The 20,272-nt window shown below is 38.9% G+C and overlaps 1 protein-coding gene across 1 annotated transcript in view; it reads left to right on the top strand.

Moving 5' to 3' along the window:
* LOC140907170 (dynein axonemal heavy chain 5-like) overlaps positions 1-20,272 on the top strand; it is a 266,273-nt gene that overhangs the window by 142,346 nt on the left and 103,655 nt on the right. Inside the window, exons 49-58 of the mRNA XM_073332494.1 lie at positions 2,032-2,121; positions 2,219-2,455; positions 2,982-3,149; positions 6,563-6,769; positions 8,589-8,918; positions 11,211-11,417; positions 11,502-11,744; positions 12,807-12,961; positions 14,952-15,616; positions 18,272-18,552. Of these exons, the coding sequence (XP_073188595.1) occupies positions 2,032-2,121; positions 2,219-2,455; positions 2,982-3,149; positions 6,563-6,769; positions 8,589-8,918; positions 11,211-11,417; positions 11,502-11,744; positions 12,807-12,961; positions 14,952-15,616; positions 18,272-18,552 (2,583 nt within the window). The remainder of the gene's footprint in view (positions 1-2,031; positions 2,122-2,218; positions 2,456-2,981; positions 3,150-6,562; positions 6,770-8,588; positions 8,919-11,210; positions 11,418-11,501; positions 11,745-12,806; positions 12,962-14,951; positions 15,617-18,271; positions 18,553-20,272) is intronic.

Below are 20,272 nucleotides of genomic sequence, written 5' to 3'. Positions count from 1 at the left end.
GTAAACATGATCCATGAATGAAATCTCAGGGCCAGTTCCTAATCAGAAACAAGAACTGTGAATCAGAGTTGCCATATTATTTTGTCTGGCACAGATGTCCTGACAATTTGTACTAAGCCATAATGTAAAGGGACTGTCAAGGTAAATATTGTTACAATTCTTGTCATGATAACATTCTGTTAAGAGACCAAAAATAATACCAATATTTTAAATTTACTTTCATTATCAAAGGATCCCAAAACACTTCGCTGTGCAAGAACCACTTCACCCACTACTGAACACATGTGGTGTGGAATTGCAGCAGCTATTTAATAGCAAACAACAGTGGTGGACAACAGTTTAGGACAGGAAGTGAAGAAGATTACATATCAGTATGAAACTTTGGGGAAAATGTATCTATTTACTCATTTATAAAATATACACAATTTCAGAAGTTCAGCTTTCTATATAAAATGTGATATAAAGACCAAAAGAAAAGAGAAGAATAAACTCACAAAAACCTATTTTCAATAGAATCAGGACTATCTTTGAGGTCTCTTTTTTCCATAGGAGCTTTTTCAGTCAGATTACCGTGACCCTCAGAAGTGGCTTCAAAATATTAAACTTTACTGTCCACATCTAAAATCCTAACACTAAGCTGTACATGCACATTTCCTCTCCCTGAGTTATACAGCCTCCTATAACTGATAGAGTTGCTTTTTTGCAAGAGGTAAGCATCTGGGGAAGTTTCTGGAGATTGAAGTAATCAGAGGAATCCTACAAAGAGGATGCTCAGTTAGTGGCATTGGTCCTTTTTGTCAGAGAATATAAAGCTGTAAAATCTGTTGTTGCTTTGATGTAGGCAACTTGAGCTTTATCATTTTCTTGTACAATTCGATACAGAGCAATTGTCATCTTGGATCAGAGCTAAGGTTCATCTAATCCAGTGTCCTATCTCTGACAGTGGCCAGAAACAGGTGCTTCAAAGGAACTTGTAAAAGTACTGCAATAGACAGATGGGAGATAATCTGGTCCCCACATTAGATCTCATCCTGATCTCTAACAGTTGAAGAATAGCATTAGCCTTGGAGCATGAAGTTTAATCTCCCATCCAAAATTTTTGTTAACATTAACTATTATGACTCTGGCTATTTTTGTTATTAATATAAATGTCCAAGCCTTTTTTGAATCTTGCTCAATTTTTGTGGCAGAGAGTTCCACAGTCTACACATCTTGAGAAAATTTTTTTCCTTTTATCAGTTTTGAACTTGCCACCTTTTAATTTAATTGAATGTCCCCTTGTTCTTGTGTTCTGAGACAGGGAAAACAGAAGTTTCTGATCTAACTTCTCAATACCATTAATATTTTTATATACTTTTTGTCATTTCCTCTTATTATTTCTCCAGTTCCTCCATGTCTAAAGAAAATATCCAAATAAATGATAAACTCATTTAAACTATCTTCCTGGAGCTTGCAACCTACTTTCTTCCAATGTATTGAAAGCATTTAAAATATAGTAATAGAAATTTATTTGAAGTGCATTAGAAACTATAGCCCTGATTATCCTCTCACATCAGTTTGAAGGACCTCATTGCAGTTATATTAGTGAAAAACCAGCATGTGTGAGAGGAGAATCATACTCAAGAAAGAGGGAGATGGTCTAATGTATGTATCGTTATGGCAAGCTTTGTGTTGCTGTCTTCCAACCAAAAAAAAGGCAACAGTAAATGTGCACAACATATATGGCAGATCTGCAGTGTAACTCAAGAACACTTTTTGAATCACTCCTTTTGAATATTGCTTTATGTAGCCATTATGAATAATTTCACTCACTATGATACATCAAAGTTACCTATTTAGGATGTTTGCTAATAGTGACTTTTCATGTTTTAAATCTGAATATTCGTACTCTCAGAAATTGAAGTGAAATGTATTTAAGTCACAGAATAAAGCAATTGAACACTTATATTAAAAATAAATCATGGCACTGATTTATGAGTTTTTAAAATGGGTTTCTTTATACTCAGATGAACATAATGTTTTCCTTTGCAGGATTTGATTGATTTTGTTTTCACTGCTGTGACACCAAAAATGCCAGTTTTAGAATGCATGTACATCAAACAAGCTATTGACCTCCTACAGGTAGCTATGACATCAGGTTATCTGTATCTTATTCTGTTATTTGTGCCTGGATATAGTTCAGAGCAGGCAATGGTTACACGTTGTGTCTTTTTTACAGGGTTTATTGGCAGACAGAAATGAGAAGCAGCCCAGCCAAGAGCATCTAGCTCGCTTGTTTGTTTTTGCTATAATGTGGTCAGTAGGAGCTCTTCTGGAATTGGATGACAGAGTGAAAATGGAACTGTTCTTACAGAATCATTCTACAACGCTGGAACTCCCAGCCGTGAATGGAGAGGAAACCATGTTTGAGTTTGGTATTAGTGATTGTGGTCAGTGGGAGCACTGGTCAAAGAGGGTTGGTATGCAGTAATATACTAGTTCTTTCTTTTGAGTAAGCCTGATAAATATATTTGACAAGAAAAACATTGTTTTTTACTCACTAAAACTTGTAATTTAGTTTGGAAAATTATGCCTAATAAATGACCATAAGATTCTTTTTTTGAAGGAATTTTTCTCTCACCACAAGTATTTTGGGTCAGAGATTGAGAACAGACAATGGAAATAGTTTGGGAATGAAACAGGAAAAAAAAATCCTGTCTTAGCTTTCTCCAGTGCCTGTCACCATAATATAATTAAGTTCCCCCAGCAAAGACCAAAGTAGTCTATAAAATGGATAATCGGGCTGGGGGCAGTGAAAATACTCCATTAGTCTTACACCCCATTCAGGAAAGCAGGGCAGCCTACTGACTAACTGCTAGCGAACACTCTGCTTTCAAGAAAAAATACTTTTGAAATAGTGTATTGGTTTTGTGTTCACATGCAGTGCCCTTATGGTTCTGAAGAAAATGTCTAACCTATTGTTTATATTATTTCTATTTCAGGTACCTGAATATGTTTATCCTAAAGAGTCAGTGCCAGAATATACTTCCATCCTAGTTCCAAATGTAGACAATGTCCGAACAGATTTTCTAATGGACACTATCATGAAGCAGGGGAAAGCAGTTCTACTTATTGGAGAGCAGGGAACAGCAAAAACAGTTATGGTTAAGGTACATAGAACAGAAAAAAAATCTTCCCATCTTCAGAGTACAGCACTGATACAAAAATAATTGACCTTAGCGCATGTGTTACACTGAAATGGGCAGGTTAGAAAATATGATTAAATGCCCACCACATTAAATTACAGCAATTCCCATTGAGACATTTTGCCCAATACACACAAATTGTAGTTCAGAAAAGGATACATAATAGCTATTTATCATTTTGCTAGTGATGATCATAGGACCATGACATAATTGTTAGGCAAGTCACCTTTTTTCAGGTGCTGTCTCCGGATTTTTCATGAGAAGCTAGATTAGAGAGTTTGCTAACACACTGCCTCTGGCTGGAGCATTTCTTATGTTTCTCTCCATGCTCTTTCTGTGACATATGCATGAACTATCCTTTTGATCCTTTACCCCAACACTATTTGTCCATATTGCAAAGACTTTTTCAGAAGCTAAGAAGGACAGAAATAAAAACTTCTTTCTTCACTTGGAGATTTTTCAGAGGCCAAGTCTAATAGTTCTTATCTGCCCTCTTCATTGGCTAATAGAAAACTACTTATTGTACTTTTCTCCACAGGGGGAATGCTACAAGAATTACTCTTAAAGTACTCAATGCGTGTTTTTTTTTTTCATTTATAAAATGCCCCTAGTTAGTCTCATGGTCCAGGTACAAAATTTAATAGCTTACTATATAAGAACCCAAAGACTAGAAGAAAAGATCTACTCCCAAATTATAGATTAAACACCAGCGCACCCTCTAGATAATCTGCTTCCCCTGGAATGTGAATTTTAAGACCCATCTTCAATTGGTTTGTACTGACACCAGTAGCAATTAATACTACTTTTTCAGTTCAGCTGTTGGTGCCTCCATGCGTGCCAATATAATGTCAACTTCTGTTCCTGGCACCAGCTGGGAAAACTCTTTTAGCTGCATGAAGGGGAGTGGTATGGATGTTGGTCCTGATAGCCTACATACTGGAATTCAGCCAGATGCTAACAATCTCCAGCCTTCAGCTGCCTCTCCCCTCCCTAAAAATACTTAGAACTTATTCCAAGGAGTGACTTACCTCTTATCTATTCTAAACAGAAAAAGAATATCCCTTCACAGAGGGAGGCATAATTTTAAAAAGCACCAAGATCCATTCAGTCTCATTTCATATTAAGGATTATAGCAAACTGCCTCTCCAAGTGATCCTCCTCCTCCTCCTTTACTTTACTCATTACCAGGGCCGGCTCCAGGCACCAGCATTCCAAGCAGGTGCTTGGGGCGGCAGTTGGAAAGCGGCGGCAGTTCCTCCGGCCACGGCGGCAATTTGGCAGCAGCTCCTCTGTCCCGCCCACCACGGCGGCAAGTCGGGGGCAGCTTCTTCCTTTTGCCGTCTGCAGTGGCAGTTTTTTCACTGTGTGGGGCGGCAAAAACTGTAGAGCTGGCCCTGCTCATTACCTGCACTTTATAGAAAGGAATTCCTTGTGTTCAGGAATTGCCAGATATGTGCAACTGCTTTCATAAAAAAACAAAACAAAAATCGCCAAGCACCTTTTTGAAATGGAAAATTTCAGGAGTTTAACTGAAAATTTGGAAAAGCTTTGTGTGAATACATGGTGATGGTTATAATGGAGGCTGGTTTACAACCTTTATTATAGTAAAAAGGAAAGGAGTACTTGTGGCACCTTAGAGACTAACCAATTTATTTGAGCATAAGCTTTCGTGAGCTACAGCTCACTTTATCATCGGATGCATCCACTGAATGCATCCGATGAAGTGAGCTGTAGCTCACGAAAGCTCATGCTCAAATAAATTGGTTAGTCTCTAAGGTGCCACAAGTACTCCTTTTCTTTTTGCGAATACAGACTAACACGGCTGCTACTCTGAAACCTTTATTATAGTAGTAGTTGTTGGGAGTTCTACTCTTCTAAGAGTAGAAAGCCTTATTTACACTGGTGTAGTAGAGTGGAGAACCAGGCCCAGAATCCGGTTAATAATCTTGACATTGAGAGTTCCTGTCCTACAGATGTCAGAAATGATTTTCAGCAACATGACTTCTGCAACAGGAGATCTCAGAAGACCCATTTAAGTCAAAACTATTTATTCCATATATATATGAGCATTAATTATTTGAGCTGTAATTATTCTCACCATGTAAAGTTTGTACTAAAAAAAATGAGACAGGATTTCTTTTGAATTGTTCTTGCATTTGTAATGTTACACAGGCTATTATTAATACCATAAGGAGAGGGATGGGCAGTGAAACGCTCCAGTTAACCAGCTGCCTGTGGTGTTCTTCAAATACCCAACTATGGTGTTCGAGGAACATCATCTTTTTGTGTCTTCTTCAGAAAAAGTGCTTCTAAAAGGCAGCACTTCTGAAAGGGAGATTCTGGTTTTGGGCAGTCAGCAAAATCAAGATCCTAATGTTGTTCATCAAAATATCTTTTTGGGGATGGAAAATATTTTCCTTTCTGATGTAGCTGATTTTCTTTTCTGAAGTACCCCACTAGATCTGCTGTTGATCAGATAGTTATAAAATCTGACTAAGAGTAATGCAGAGCTCTAAATATTCTTTGTTCTGATGTTCTGAAATTGGAGAATTTCCATTCAACTCTGTTATAAATTTAAGAATTTAAATTATGTTTGGTATTTTCATCCTTATAGGCAAAGTGAATCTTTTAAAACTGTTCAGTTAAAAACACAATTGAAAATCCCAGGTTTTTAATGCAGCACATGTAGTGACTTATCCTGTTAAACAAAATATCAGAAAACAGTTTCCTCCTTAATGTACCTGCCTTGACTTCACTTAAATTCAGGGTTTGTGGATTTCGCCTTTGGTACAGTTGGTGATGTTACAAATATGTAAAGCAGTGCAGAGAGTTGAACCCCCTTGACTGCTTAAGGTTATCATCAACAGTAGCAGGAATAATACGAGTGTGAACCCAGGTCTTTGTAGGTAAAAAGCTTTCAGACAATCACAAAGATTCTCTGTATTATCAGGGAAAGAGAAATATCAGTCCCTTTGATGTGCCTGTTTCTCATTCACAAAAGTGCCCCTTTACCTTCAGAAAAAAACAAGTTTAAGATTTATTTGCATTATGTCAACAGTGGCAACAATTGAAGACATCTGTTAAACCCTGTAAACTTTAATACTATACATTGATTAAGAGTTTTTTTGAATTTCAGGTTATAGGCTCATAATGTTTGTTTTAAATAAACTTCTGTTAATATTTTAAATTAAATAGTAAGTCCAGGATTCTTAAAAGTTGACAGTAATTTTGGTTGCTTCTGTCCATGGGTGCCCAACTTGAGATACCTTATGTCTGATTTTTCAGATGGGCTGAGCTTAGTGTCTCTCATTGACTTCACCTAGAATTGTGGGTGCTCTGCAGTTCTGAATTACATAAAATATATGTTTATTTTATAGGGTTATACCAGCAAATATGATCCTGAACTTCACCTGACAAAGCGCTTAAACTTCTCTTCTGCCACTCTGCCAAATATGTTCCAAAGGAGTATGGAAAGCTACATAGATAAAAGAATGGGCACTACCTACGGTCCTCCAGCTGGAAAGAAAATGACCATATTTATTGATGACATCAACATGCCTGTGATTAATGAATGGGGTGATCAGGTGAAAAAACGTTAGCATTAAGTAATGAGTGAATGCAGATGCTTCATGTGTACATAAAGGAGAAGCCAACTTGATACAGTGGTGTTTTTAAGACTTTGTAAATATTTTAAGGAGAACTGAAAATCCATATTTTTTGCTGGGTGTGTTTGCAATGAATACTAGGCCATGTCAGCAATGGGGCATTTTGCCTAAAATTCCCCACCATTTGTAGCAATGGTACCAGGGGCCAACAGTGTTTTATAGGCTGTATCTGTAGACTTGTTCTGAACAGCATTTAGACAACACAGAGTTTAAATGGGCAACCAGAGCACTGTCAATTCCAGCGTTCCTACCATTACTACTGATGGTTGTGGAGAACCAGGCATAGCAAAAGTGATGAATACTAGATGGGCAAATAGCATAGGATGACATATCCCTGTGATCTATTGGATTATAAATACCTCTGTGCTATTTTTCCTCATAATTGATGAGAAATTGTCAGAATAAAGTGGTCAGAATTAGCATTAAGCTATTTGATAACCATTGTAGCTTTTAGGCCTTTCATCCCAGTTACTTGTAGTACTTGTGGTGTTTATGAACTGGCTGTACTGAGAGCAATGGGAAGTAAAGCAGTAGTTTCTATTTTCTACTGAAACAACTGTGCTTATCTAGATAGGAAAAGGGAGCATGAGAATCCAGGAAGCAGTCAAAGCATCTTTCCTTCTTGATCAATCCAGACTTTAAAGCACAGTTACCACTAGCTGGATTCCAACACAATAGCTTAGACAGGTATTTAGGTGCCTAGGTATTCACATGAGTTTTCAAAAATTAATAAATGAATATTTTATATACCTGCCCTTTCTGAAAGTCTGTCTTCAATTTAATCACTCATACACTGGGCCAGCAGGCATCCTTGCTGAGCCTGTACCTCCGAATCTGTAGCACTGTGAACCCCAGCCTGGTCCTGCAAGCCTTGTAGACCTGGTTTGGAAAGTAAGGTTCTTCTCAGTTTCCTGCTTTCTTTCCCTCTGGAAGTAGAGGTTATTCATCATGGACTACTCCTTAGCCTTCCCCTTCCCATCCAAAGCCCATGTTCTATCATGTCTCCCCCTCTCCTTCCATCCAGCCCCCGAAACCTGTCTCTCTCACTCTCCAAAGCCCCTATATAACCATCCCCGCTGCTGAAGTAACCACTTCCACTCACTCATCAAATGTCTGTTACAGTTACTGTATGAATGTGTGTGTGTCTCTCTCTGTCCCTTCTTGGGCTTCCTGGCCACCCTGATGTCTCTAGTATATGGCTGCAGGCTGATTCTCTACCCACCTGCACCTCATGAGTTGGGTGGCACCTCACCATGCCTAACATTGAGGTGCGTAAGTTTTCCTAGGCACCTTCCTTCTCCCTGGTCCCCAGTACCCTCTTGCATTGTGACAAACCCAATTGGTCACCTGACTATGACTACAATACATACCATTCTATGCAGCCAACCCTGTGCACCTGCAGCTGCTGGTCCCACTTACCATCCTGTATAAACATTTCTGAGGTGCTTGGAAGAACAGTAGGTGCTAGTTAATGTTCTAAAAGATAAGTGAGGTTACTAGATAGCTTTGAAAATTCCTGGACAAGTAATCAGTTACATCTGCCAAACGGACCAGAATATTTGGAATAACTTATTTGTTTTCTTTTGTTGCTTTCCTGAATGGTATTCGGTAAACAACATGATTCACTGCAAAGTACTGTGCCTTTTTCTTTTGCTTGCTCATTTATTGTGCAGGAGGTTTGGATTCAGATGAACTGTCAAGAAATAATTCCTGATTATTCTCTTTATGTTTCTGTAAGATCACCAATGAGATTGTAAGGCAGCTGATGGAGCAGAAAGGTTTCTACAATTTGGAAAAGCCAGGAGAATTCACTAATGTGGTTGACATCCAGTTTGTAGCTGCCATGATTCACCCTGGAGGAGGTCGGAATGACATTCCTCAGCGCCTCAAGCGTCAATTTAGTGTTTATAACTGCACCCTACCTTCCAATTCGTCTATTGACAAAATATTTAGAACAGTAGCTGAAGGCTATTTCTGTGTACAGAGAGGCTTCCCAGACAAAATATGTAAACTGGCATCAGCATTAGTACCTACAACTCGAAAAGTCTGGCAAGCAACTAAAGTAAAGGTAAAACGAATGTGACTTTTGTTAACAAGCCTATATTTGCACCATAAAATGAAAAGGTGGGAGAATTGTGTCTCTTTTTACTATAGCACAGTACCTGTGGAATTTCTGCTGTAATGATAATCAGTATCCACAGAATCTATTGTCTGTCGGAAAATGTGATGGTGACAATGATTCTGATGGGATGATATTATTATTTTGTTATTTTATACTATTAATGGTAGCTCCTGGAAGCCATGCAGGTGGGCCCCCATTGTACCAGGCAGTGCACAAACATCTATTAAATACAAGTCCCTGCTCCAGGGAGTTTACACTCTAAATAACAAAAAATTGCAGGTGGAAGAAATAAAGAAGCGGGACAAATATTGGGATGTGGGAACAGAGTAACAAAAAATAATAGTCTCCGTAATTCTTAGCTGATCACAAGCAATAGTCATAACTTGCCATCAGTCTTGCTGTAATCAAATTGTATTTTTATATGCATTTCTGAGATAATGATAGGAGACCTGAGCAAGTAATCAACAATGAATAACTTATCATACAAATTTTGCCTCTTTTCTGTACATGAATTATGAAATTTTTGAATTTATTTGAATTTCTTCAGCAAATAATTTTTGGTTTGCAGATTGTTTGCAAATGATTCATGGTGAATATGCAATATCCATGCTGTGCTGGCTAGCTGCTTACATCACATGATGGCATTTTTGTCCCTTGCCTGGATGATGAGCTTAACTAACACACACAGTGGGAATGGCAGATTTACAATATAGAATGCAATTTAAAATTCATTTCTGGCAAATGCTAAAATTTAAAATATTTTTCTCAAGTTTTTATGCTAATAAAGCTTGAGTGCTCAAATATTCATAGATATTAAATATGAAAAGGCCGCAAACCCAGTTGAATCACAGATTGTTTTTGAATTTGAACAGGTATTCACAGCCAACTCTAGCTGTTATAAACTTCCTTGGTCAGTAGGATTGTGACCATGACTTGAGGCCTGGAGAATAGGGGTATGGAAAGGGGATAAGGAACTGTGCATATTATATGGGCCTCAGCAGAGACACAGAGGAACAGCTAGTCAAACTTTTTATAGTGAACAATTTATTCAACAAATATAGGCCTTTTTTCTGTCAGTGAATTGTCTAAGAAGAAATTGTATTTTTTACACATTTATTCATTGTTCAAAATTGCTTAACACATAGATTCTACAAACATCTTGAATTACAGATCACTGATGATCTGTTTGCATTGAGTAGTCAGTCAGTTATTTGATGATCAGGATATTTGAGATCTGTGACTGATCACCAAAGTCCTATGACATTTGTTTTGCTCGTTGATTGGCTGACCAAATTGTCATGAACTACTCCATTTCCACCTGAATTAATTTAATGAATCACAAAACTAATTTCATTTTCTAATTCAAATAATATTGGTTAATAGCTTGAAATTTGCTTCTTGTGAACATTCATTTGAATAAAATTTCACTCATATGAATGCTCGTGAGACGCAAGCAAAATAAGGGGGGCATGTCTCTGAATTGGGATAAAACATTTGTAAATACGTTCCCCCACTATTTACCCCACTCTCCACAAAGGGAACTGTGCCCCAGGAGAAAAAAAAGTGTGTTTGTGAACTATTAGAACTCCAAATTTGCTAAATATAAAACAAAAAGGCTAAAGATATCCATTACTCAGCTGTCTTTGGAAGAAGAGGAAAAGGGGCTACTTTGCTTTTAAAGTTTTTTGTTTAAAGAACTCCTCTCACTCTTCATCTTCCTCCATGCTCTTTTTCCTCCTCCCTATCCTTCCTCATTTCCTTCCTCTTCTTCCCCCCCCCCCCGCATTTCCCTTCATCTCCTTGTACTCATGCTTGTGAACAAGACAAATGTTCTCAAAAAGAACAAAAAGAGGGAGACAAAATCGGGGGAAGAGGGAGGAGAGGATCGAGGGGCCAAGAATTGCAGCTGTTTTTAGTGAGGCCTTTCATTCCATGGTTGGCTGAACTGTCCTTACTGCCCTTCATTCCTTGTTACTGTGGCTTTGAAGATTTCTGGAGAAGCTGATATCCCACATACAAGTAATTTATGAGCTGATCATCATCCTAATCTTGTTTTACTTTCATATGTTAACTGTGTTCTAAATATCATGAATTAATTTCTGTCTTTAGTGCAAAATTAATTTTGAAGTTGATTTAAAAAATGCAATGTTCATTTAATACCACGTGGATAATTATGAAAGAACTATTTCAGTGCTTCTTAAGTAGTTACTTGAAAATGGATCTAACATTCTTTTATAGATGTTACCAACTCCAGCTAAATTTCATTACATCTTTAATTTACGAGATCTCAGTCGTATTTGGCAAGGAATTCTTACAGTTTCCGCTGAAGTCTGCCAGAACACCAGTGTTTTGGCTGCTCTCTTCCAGCATGAATGCAGTCGTGTTATTGCAGATAGGTTCATCAGCCAAAATGACAAAGGCTGGTTTGAAGATATAATAAGAAAGGTAAGATGAATAATGTTCAGTATTCATTTTGAAGGAGGCTTACCAAAAACATAATTGATGATGGTAATATACGTTTTCTTGTAGATTGCTTCTGAGGATCATGGTCAAGACTTACTAGGAAATGACCACAAAGAATTATACTTTGTGGATTTTTTGCGTGATGCCCCAGAGGCCACTGGGGATGAACCTGATGAGGTAGAGCTAGAAGCTCCTAAAATGTATGAGTCTATTCCTTCCTTTGATAACTTGGCTGAAAGATTACAGATGTTCATGCAGCAGTACAATGAAACCATCAGAGGAACACATATGGACTTAGTATTATTCAAGGTATTTATTTCTCTGATTGACAGTAAAAATAGTTATTATTGAAAGTGCCCCAATATACAGCCCTTCCTGTGTAGATTTCTCTTTACTTAATGATGCATGGATTTTATATGGTCCTGCCAAGATTGTCATTGAAGTTTGACCAAACCTGCCAATTCTATGTTCTGTGAGGAACTCCTGTATCTCTTACAAATGAGCCATAGAGGATGCTCTTTATGCCACCAGGCTGCTGCCTCTGTTCACACCAGTTATTCAGTCACTTTCCAGCTCCCAGTCTTTTCCTTCTTCTTGCCTTGAAACTCCAAAGCAAAAGCTTGTTGCATGCACTGAGAGCGTCTCCTCACTAATTTTCCCCACCCTCCTACCCATCGAGGCTACCCCCTCCTAAAAGATCCCTTGACCCCTTTTTCTTCACAGACACTTCTTACTGTCTGGGTGTGGTGGACTTACAGACCAGTTTTTGATTGTATCAGCTCACCATACTGACACCATCCTGTTCTTTGTTATGTCCACTGCAAGGGATGGGCCTGTTCCCTGGGGCTGAGTGCATGGTTTTGAACTGAATTCAAGTGTGATCGGATTAACAGAAAGGCTTGTTTTATGTATTGCTGTCACCGTTTAGGGCATAAATAATATGGTTAATAGAATACAAATACTACTGCTCTTCTACTTTTCCTAATAAGACAAACTGCTGTTTAGAGAGGTTGTAAATATTTCTCCTCAGAGACCAGTTTTTAGGAGCCTCAGTAGGCTTCCTCCCTGCCCTCCTCTACCCTCAGAGTCACAGGTCCCCTTAGGTCCCCTGAGAGCAGGCACTGCATATCACATGCTCTTGGGTGAGCATGAAATAGGGATGCTCTTTCAGGGCCAGATCTACTGCCCATTGAAGTAAATGGGAGCCTTTCCATTGATTTCATAGGGCATTAGATTGGTCCCTGAGTGGACATCAGGTGAGGATCTGGCTCCAAATGAAGGTAGTCACTAACTGATGAGTTTCTACATGAAGATGATAGACAATAATTTTTTTTGTCTTTACATCATTTTAACAATGTTTTCTTTATGCAGGATGCAATGATCCATTTGGTTAAAATATCCCGAATTATCCGTACTCCGCAGGGAAATGCCTTGTTGGTTGGTGTGGGTGGATCTGGAAAACAGAGCCTGACCAGATTAGCATCATATATTGCTGGATATCAGAGCTTTCAGATTACTCTAACAAGGTAACACAATGCAATAAACACAGACGTTAATATATTGGTTCCTTAATCTGCTATGTAAATTAACCATTTACAATTAATTTCAAATAGTACAAAGCCTTTCAAGCATTTCAGCCTGAATTGTAAACTACATTTTTCAGCCAAAAGTGCACGTTGAGGTGCACATTTGGCAGATGGCAGAACTGGGTGGCTGTTCTGCTGCCTTAATAATACACGGAGATACAGTAAAAACTTTTGGCAGAAAGCCTTTCTTCTTCCTTTAAGTGATTCTGGCCCACAGTGTTCCCCTATAAAATCCTATTTAAATCCTGCTTCAAAAATCTCTCACTTTAAAATGACCAGACTGAATACTTCATTAGGTCTCTCTGTGCAGTATCACTTGTAAATAAACACTTCAAGTGAAAATTGTGCAACTGGAAATCTTGCAACTTGGAGCTGTACCCAAGGGAAAGGGAAAAAAGACATGTCAAGCCCCTCTAACCTTTCAGAGAGGTAGAAAAGAAAGAGACAGCAGGAGAGAGATTGGCTAAAAGAAAGAGAGAAAGCAGAGAAACAGGTACAGAATTAGGTTCAAGACAGCACAGAATTTAGTTCTATATCTGTAGGATTCCATTCAAATCCATGTGATGAAAAAAATATTTCATAAACTTTCAGGAATGGATAAATGTTGTGGTGATCAGTATAATACAAATTACTGTAATAACTATAGTCACTAAGTGTAGACTAAACGGATGGATTGCTTCAGGTGCCCCGCAGTGGCAGAACTGGCAGTAGCTACAGGGCAATGTTAATATTGTGAAGGAACTGCAGCAGAACTTAGAAATGTTTGCTGGGTAATTGATTTAACCTTGACTCAGAGGTTTGTTATGAAGTGCTTTAGAATTAGTTATGTGGATATTACAAGTATTATTTATTAGTTTTAGAAGGCACTTTAGAAACCAAATGTTCATTTCAAAGATGAACTGATAAAGGAAAGGGGAAAATATTAATTTCAACTTCCATTGGTTAAAGATACAATGGATAAAAAGACCAGTTTATGAACTATTGACCTGATATTGAGCCATCTGAAATCAATAGCAAAATGACCGTTGGCTTCATATGGACCACAGTTTTACATATTTGATGTGTGAACAAGCTGAGTCCCTCCTCTGTTGTCAACAGAGCACATAGACCCTGAGCTAGTGTCCAGACTCATCCCTTTTTGGAGTTTGGCATAATTGTTAACTCAAAATGAATAACACAACATAAACCTCAGCCTAAGATTCCACCTTAAGCTTGGATGTTCCTAGGGCTTTCCTCTAAGGATCGTCTCAGTTCTAACTCTCAGTTGCTCTAAAAGACAATCATAGAATCATAGAATATCAGGGTTGGAAGGGACCCCAGAAGGTCATCTAGTCCAACCCCCTGCTCGAAGCAGGACCAGTTCCCAGTTAAATCATCCCAGCCAGGGCTTTGTCAAGCCTGCCCTTAAAAACCTCTAAGGAAGGAGATTCTACCACCTCCCTAGGTAACGCATTCCAGTGTTTCACCACCCTTTTAGTGAAAAAGTTTTTCCTAATATCCAATCTAAACCTCCCCCACTGCAATCCCACATTCTTTATGTCTTGGTTAGAAGTAATTGGACCATTCTCCAGTGTGACTCAGCAGTAGTTACCCTGAATCTTAATGAAGAACTTTAGCACCTGAGTCTCAGTGACTCATCAATGCAGTCCCACATTCCTAGACAGGGTCTTAGTCTTTCCACCCTATTAAAGGAGGCAACCCCATTAATTTCAGCGAAGTTGCCCCAGTTTTTGCCAATGCTGAATTTGTCCAAATGGTGTAAGAGAACCTAACATAATGCAATAGATTGTGTTTGTGAAATGAGATATTGTAAATGAATTTCATATTTATACATTTTTACCTAACTAGATTGAGCCAGAAAATATTAAATTGTTTCCTGAAATGATCTATTTATTTTGTTTTGTCCATCTTTAACCCTTCCCTATCTTAGAACGTATGGCATTAATAACCTTATGGATGATCTGAAAATTCTGTATCGCACCGCTGGACAGAAAGGACAGGGTATTACCTTTATATTCACAGACAATGAAATCAGAGATGAGTCTTTTCTTGAGTACATGAACAATGTTTTGGCTTCAGGTGAGGTTTCCAGTCTTTTTGCACGAGATGAAATAGATGAAATTACACAAGACCTGATATCTGTGATGAAGAAAGAGTACCCAAGACGTTCTCCTAGTAGTGAAAATCTCTATGACTATTTTCTTACTCGAGTTCGCAACAATTTGCATGTGGTTCTTTGTTTTTCGCCTGTTGGGGAAAAATTCAGAACTCGCGCACTGAAGTTTCCGGGTTTGATTTCAGGATGTACTATGGACTGGCTCCAGCCCTGGCCTAAAGATGCTCTAGTAGCTGTTGCACAGCATTTTTTAGCTTCCTACAAAATTGAATGCACAGATGGAGTAAAAAAAAGCGTTGTTAATGCTATGGGAACGTTTCAAGATCTTGTAGCTGAACAATGTGTTGAGTACTTTGAACGATACAGGCGTCGAACGTTTGTGACTCCAAAGTCTTATCTGTCATTCATCAGTGGCTACAAAACCATCTACAGAGAGAAATTTGCTGGTGTGGGAAATTTGTCTGACCGCATGAAAACAGGTACCATATACTTTTTTTTAGAAAGAGATATGTATATACTGTATAATAGATATAAGAATAAAGAGGTTGCATTCCTGCTCTAAATGCAAAAGTCAACTCATCCTTAACTATAGAGTCCAGAGTCACAACTGGTGCCTCCATTTTATATTGTGTGTGTGTGTGTGTGTAATTATTCCTTTGTGGTACAAGAATTTGTTTTATGTACAACTCTAAAGTTCACATACTTACTTTTTAAATGTAATAAGTAGCAATGCGTTTTTGGGGAATAAGGAAGATTTTTGATGGTCAGGGAGGACATAAGAATATGAGAGCTGAGGTGATGAGAAAGGGGACATGGAAGGCAGAAGGATGGAGGAGGAGTCAGTGAATGATGCAAAGCTTGGGAAAGAGGGTCTGGAGAAGCCTCCAGCGCTTCCATTTTGCTCACTCCTACTACCCTTTGTGCTTCCTGGTGGTTCTGTTGCATTTTGGCTTGTCTGCGGTTGTGGGTGTCGGCAAGATTTCACCCTATAGGGTAGATCAGTGTAAGTTTCCAATCCTGCTCCCATTGCTGTGGATAAAAAATGGAGTGGGACCAGAATTGGTCCAAAGTGAATTGTATATAACATTCCACTCTTAGATCTTGCACAGCTTGACATATCCTTTAGATCTCTCAAAATGCTGAACATGTCAGAGACCATTATTATTTCTAAAACTCTTTTGTACTGGATGGGGAATTAATGGTTTTGATACCATTAAAACCTACGTTGCAAAATTAACATTTTATGGAACGGTAGTATACCATTAATAGTTACTCTTTTATACAAAGAATCTGAGTCACAGCATTTCAAAAAATTATCCTGTTTGTATAGATTTAAATGAATTGAACTCATTTCGATTAGCAAGGCAGCTACCATAATTGGTTTTCAGTTATATTGTACAGTGTGCTTACAAAACACTTGAAAATTTTGCTTCATTAACTTTGTATGTTTTGTAGACTACAAGTGAATTGTAAATTGATATTAATTAACAGATAAAAAACCCTTTGTTCGCTTTAAGTTAAAACTGCTACTGTGGATGTATTCCAAGAAATGGTACTGCTAAAAAACCCCCAAAACAGATTATGCATTTAAAAGTATTGAAATTAACAACCAAAGGAAAGTAGGTAAATATTCAAATACATTCACAATTAATAGTCTGTTAAATAAATATACCCAGGTAAAATTTCCAAAACCAAGCTTAACTGTTCCCAGAGTTCCTGATCAGCATTCATCCTAAAAATCTGCACCTATCCATTCTACCTCCATAGTCATTTCCAATATGGACTACAAACTCTCACAAATAATCATCCAAAGGTTTCAGAGTAACAGCTGTGTTAGTCTGTATTCGCAAAAAGAAAAGGAGTACTTGTGGCACCTTAGAGACTAACCAATTTATTTGAGCATAAGCTTTCGTGAGCTACAGCTCACTTCATCGGATGCATACTGTGGAAACACTTTAGATAAGCTATTACCAGCAGGAGAGTGAGTTTGTGGGGGGGGGGTGTGTGTGTGGTGAGAAAACCTGGATTTGTGCTGGAAATGGCCCAACTTGATTATCATACACATTGTAAGGAGAGTGATCACTTTAGATAAGCTATTACCAGCAGGAGAGTGGGGTGGGAGGAGGTATTTTTTCATGCTTTTTGTGTGTATATAAGATCTTCTACACTTTCCACAGCATGCATCCAATGAAGTGAGCTGTAGCTCACGAAAGCTTATGCTCAAATAAATTGGTTAGTCTCTAAGGTGCCACAAGTACTCCTTTTCTTTTTGCGAATACAGACTAACACGGCTGTTACTCTGATACCCCTATAGATGGCCGGTGGATGGCTACACAAATGCAGAGTTATCCTTGTTTGGAGAGTATGCAAAGTAATGGTTTATTTGTGAGTTTTTTTACACGTGATTTTTTTTGTGTCTGTTTCTCTCATTGTTTGTTAAAAATGTGGAGCCAGTCCAGAGCTCAGGAGCATACTGTCTGTCTCTAGCTGCCCCCACCTCCCCAGATTTCCATGTAATGCTGAACTTAGGAGCTCAACATGGTCCGCTGCATCTCCTGAGCTCCACAAGTCTCCAGGCCTCTCTGCTTTGCCCTGTTCTATGGAGCTTAGGAGCAATCTAATGAGTTCCTGTTTCTCCTTGTGTCTAATGGATTTATAAAGTGCCTGTCATGTCGTATGAAGTTTATAAAACTGCACATCACAATACTAAATTTTAGCAATGTTTGAAAATCTCGCTTCATATTTCTGTGCTAATATTAAATTAAATGGCTGTTAGCCTGAATGAGTACCATTATGCAATGTGGTCTGATAGATTTAAGGAATTAAAAACATGCATAAAAAGAAAATAAATATTTAAAATTAGTCATCCAAATCCATATTTAGTAAGTGACCCTGGAGCATGATTCTGATGTCCCTTACTCCAGTGAAAATCAGAGGTAACTCTAGGGAAATAAATGAATTTACACAGGTGTAAAACAGGTTTACAATAAGTGAGATCAGATTTCAGGTCACTTACTCAGGTTCCTAAATATGGATTTGGATGACTGGTTGTAGGCACCGAAGTTTGAACATTTAGGCTTACATCTCACTTTTTCCTGATGCATAAATATACTGTCATAATTTGATTGAAACAGGTCTTGCAAAACTCATGGAAGCTGAGATTTCAGTAAACCAGCTGTCCAAAGAACTGGCAGTGAAAGAGAGAGACTTGGCTGTTGCTTCTAAAAGAGCTGATGGCGTTTTACTGGACGTGACTATGAAAGCCCAAGCTGCTGAAAAGGTGAAAATGCAGGTCCAAAAGGTGAAAGATAAAGCCCATGCCATTGTAGATGAAATTGCCATTGATAAAGCAGCAGCTGAGGAGAAGCTTGAAGCTGCAAGGCCTGCACTGGAGGAAGCAGAGGCAGCACTGCAGGTTAGAATTGAATTGATCCCATGACACGCATACGGATAATGAGCGTAATGATCATTATGTGTGGAACCTAGAGCATTTAATTCTGTTTGTCCATCTTCAGCAAGGCAAATCAGAATGCTGAAAATGCATAAACGGACAGGTTCCAGTTGCCATATTAATTGTGAGTGAGATACAAGGTCCAGAGACTGCAGTTGAATCATCCGGACACCTTACACTAAACACAATCACATACTACCCTTTGGGTTAGATTGAACCTAGCTTGGCAAGGGTGCCCTGGGTGAGATTTAAAAGGCTGTTTTCTCATCTTTCACTCCAAAGCAGAGGCCAGTTGCAGTCTCAGTTTTATTCTTCTGACTGGCAACGTCCAGAGGGCTCTGGCACTGGACTGCTAACCCCTGTGCAGAAACCCTAAAGGCTGGGGAAGGGAGCAGAGAAGTAAAGGTGGGCAATGTTTCTCCCACAATCAGGCAGCAGAGGTGGGCTCCAGGGGAGAGTGCACAGTGTAGAAAATGCTGCTTTTGTGTGCATTCCCTCAGCACACTTTGGCCATATCTTCCATGTGTTGCGCTATGTGTAGGCTGCTGAGTCAATGTAAAGTGAGTCGTACCCATTCTACGCTTCTGAAGTGATTCTCCTTCTGTACAAAGTAGGTGCAGTGACAGTTGCACTGGCTGCCTCTGTGTGCTGAGGTATAAACTCAAAAAGGGAGGCAGGTAGCCACAAAGGGACATAATGTGCAAAAATGTACACTGCACTGATTCTCTGGCTAGTGTCTAGATAAAGCAGGTATAAGTGGTGGGTGTAATCTAGAGTAGCCACAAGTCTGCTTTTATCACAAGTGCAAAGCTGGTGTACAGGGACCCTGCTCAATAACGAGTCCTGGGAGTGCCATTCTTCTTGTCTACACTCAACTGACGTTCCCTGGTGAGACGTGTCTCTTTCCATATTCCCTATCCTGTATTCTCATTTTGTGTAAGATTGATGCCTGGCATATAGTCCGTGGAAATAGCAATCTGTTTTCCTGTGTGTATGGCAGGGAGAGTGTCAGATAGCTGAGGGGTTGGCTAAGGCTGGAGCCGGGGCAGGAACAGGCACAAACTGGGGCAGGGGCAAGCTGCATCTGGGGGAGTCTGTCAGAACTACCAGGTAGTGGAGAATCTCCCAGCAAGATAGCAACATTGAGGAGACTGGAGTGTCTGCTTCCATTAGGAACTTTTATACCTGCTTGTGGATTGGCTGGGCCTTTGCTGATTGGCTTGCCCCTGTCATAGGCCCTGCAGGCAGTTGCCTCTGATGACTCACCAGCTCAGGCTCAGGGATGACTCATGAATCCAGTGAAGTGAGCTGTAGCTCACGAAAGCTTATGCTCCAATAAATTGGTTAGTCTCTAAGGTGCCACAAGTACTCCTTTTCTTTCATCACAGAGAGTTGCCCACAGGCAACAGCAGCGTGTTTGTGTAGATTCAGCATGTAAAAGTCACTCAGGACAAGAGCTGGTTGGGAACTTTCCTCCAGAATGATTTGCTGATGGAAAATGCAGTTTCTGCAAAAATCAAAATTTTTGGTAAAAAATATTTGATTTTCCACCTGGAAAATTAAAATGTTTAGTTTCAGGTCAATTCGACCTGAATTGGAATATTTCATTTTGCTGAACTGATCTGAAATGTGGTAAGATTAACTAATCCAGGGGTTACAATGTTCCAGAAAGCCACTGCTGCAG

This window comes from Lepidochelys kempii, chromosome 2 (genome assembly GCF_965140265.1).
Source record: "Lepidochelys kempii isolate rLepKem1 chromosome 2, rLepKem1.hap2, whole genome shotgun sequence".
NCBI lineage: Eukaryota > Metazoa > Chordata > Testudines > Cheloniidae > Lepidochelys > Lepidochelys kempii.
The sequence above is the reverse complement of the archived record's forward strand: the minus strand, read 5'-3'. Positions and strand labels throughout refer to the sequence as shown.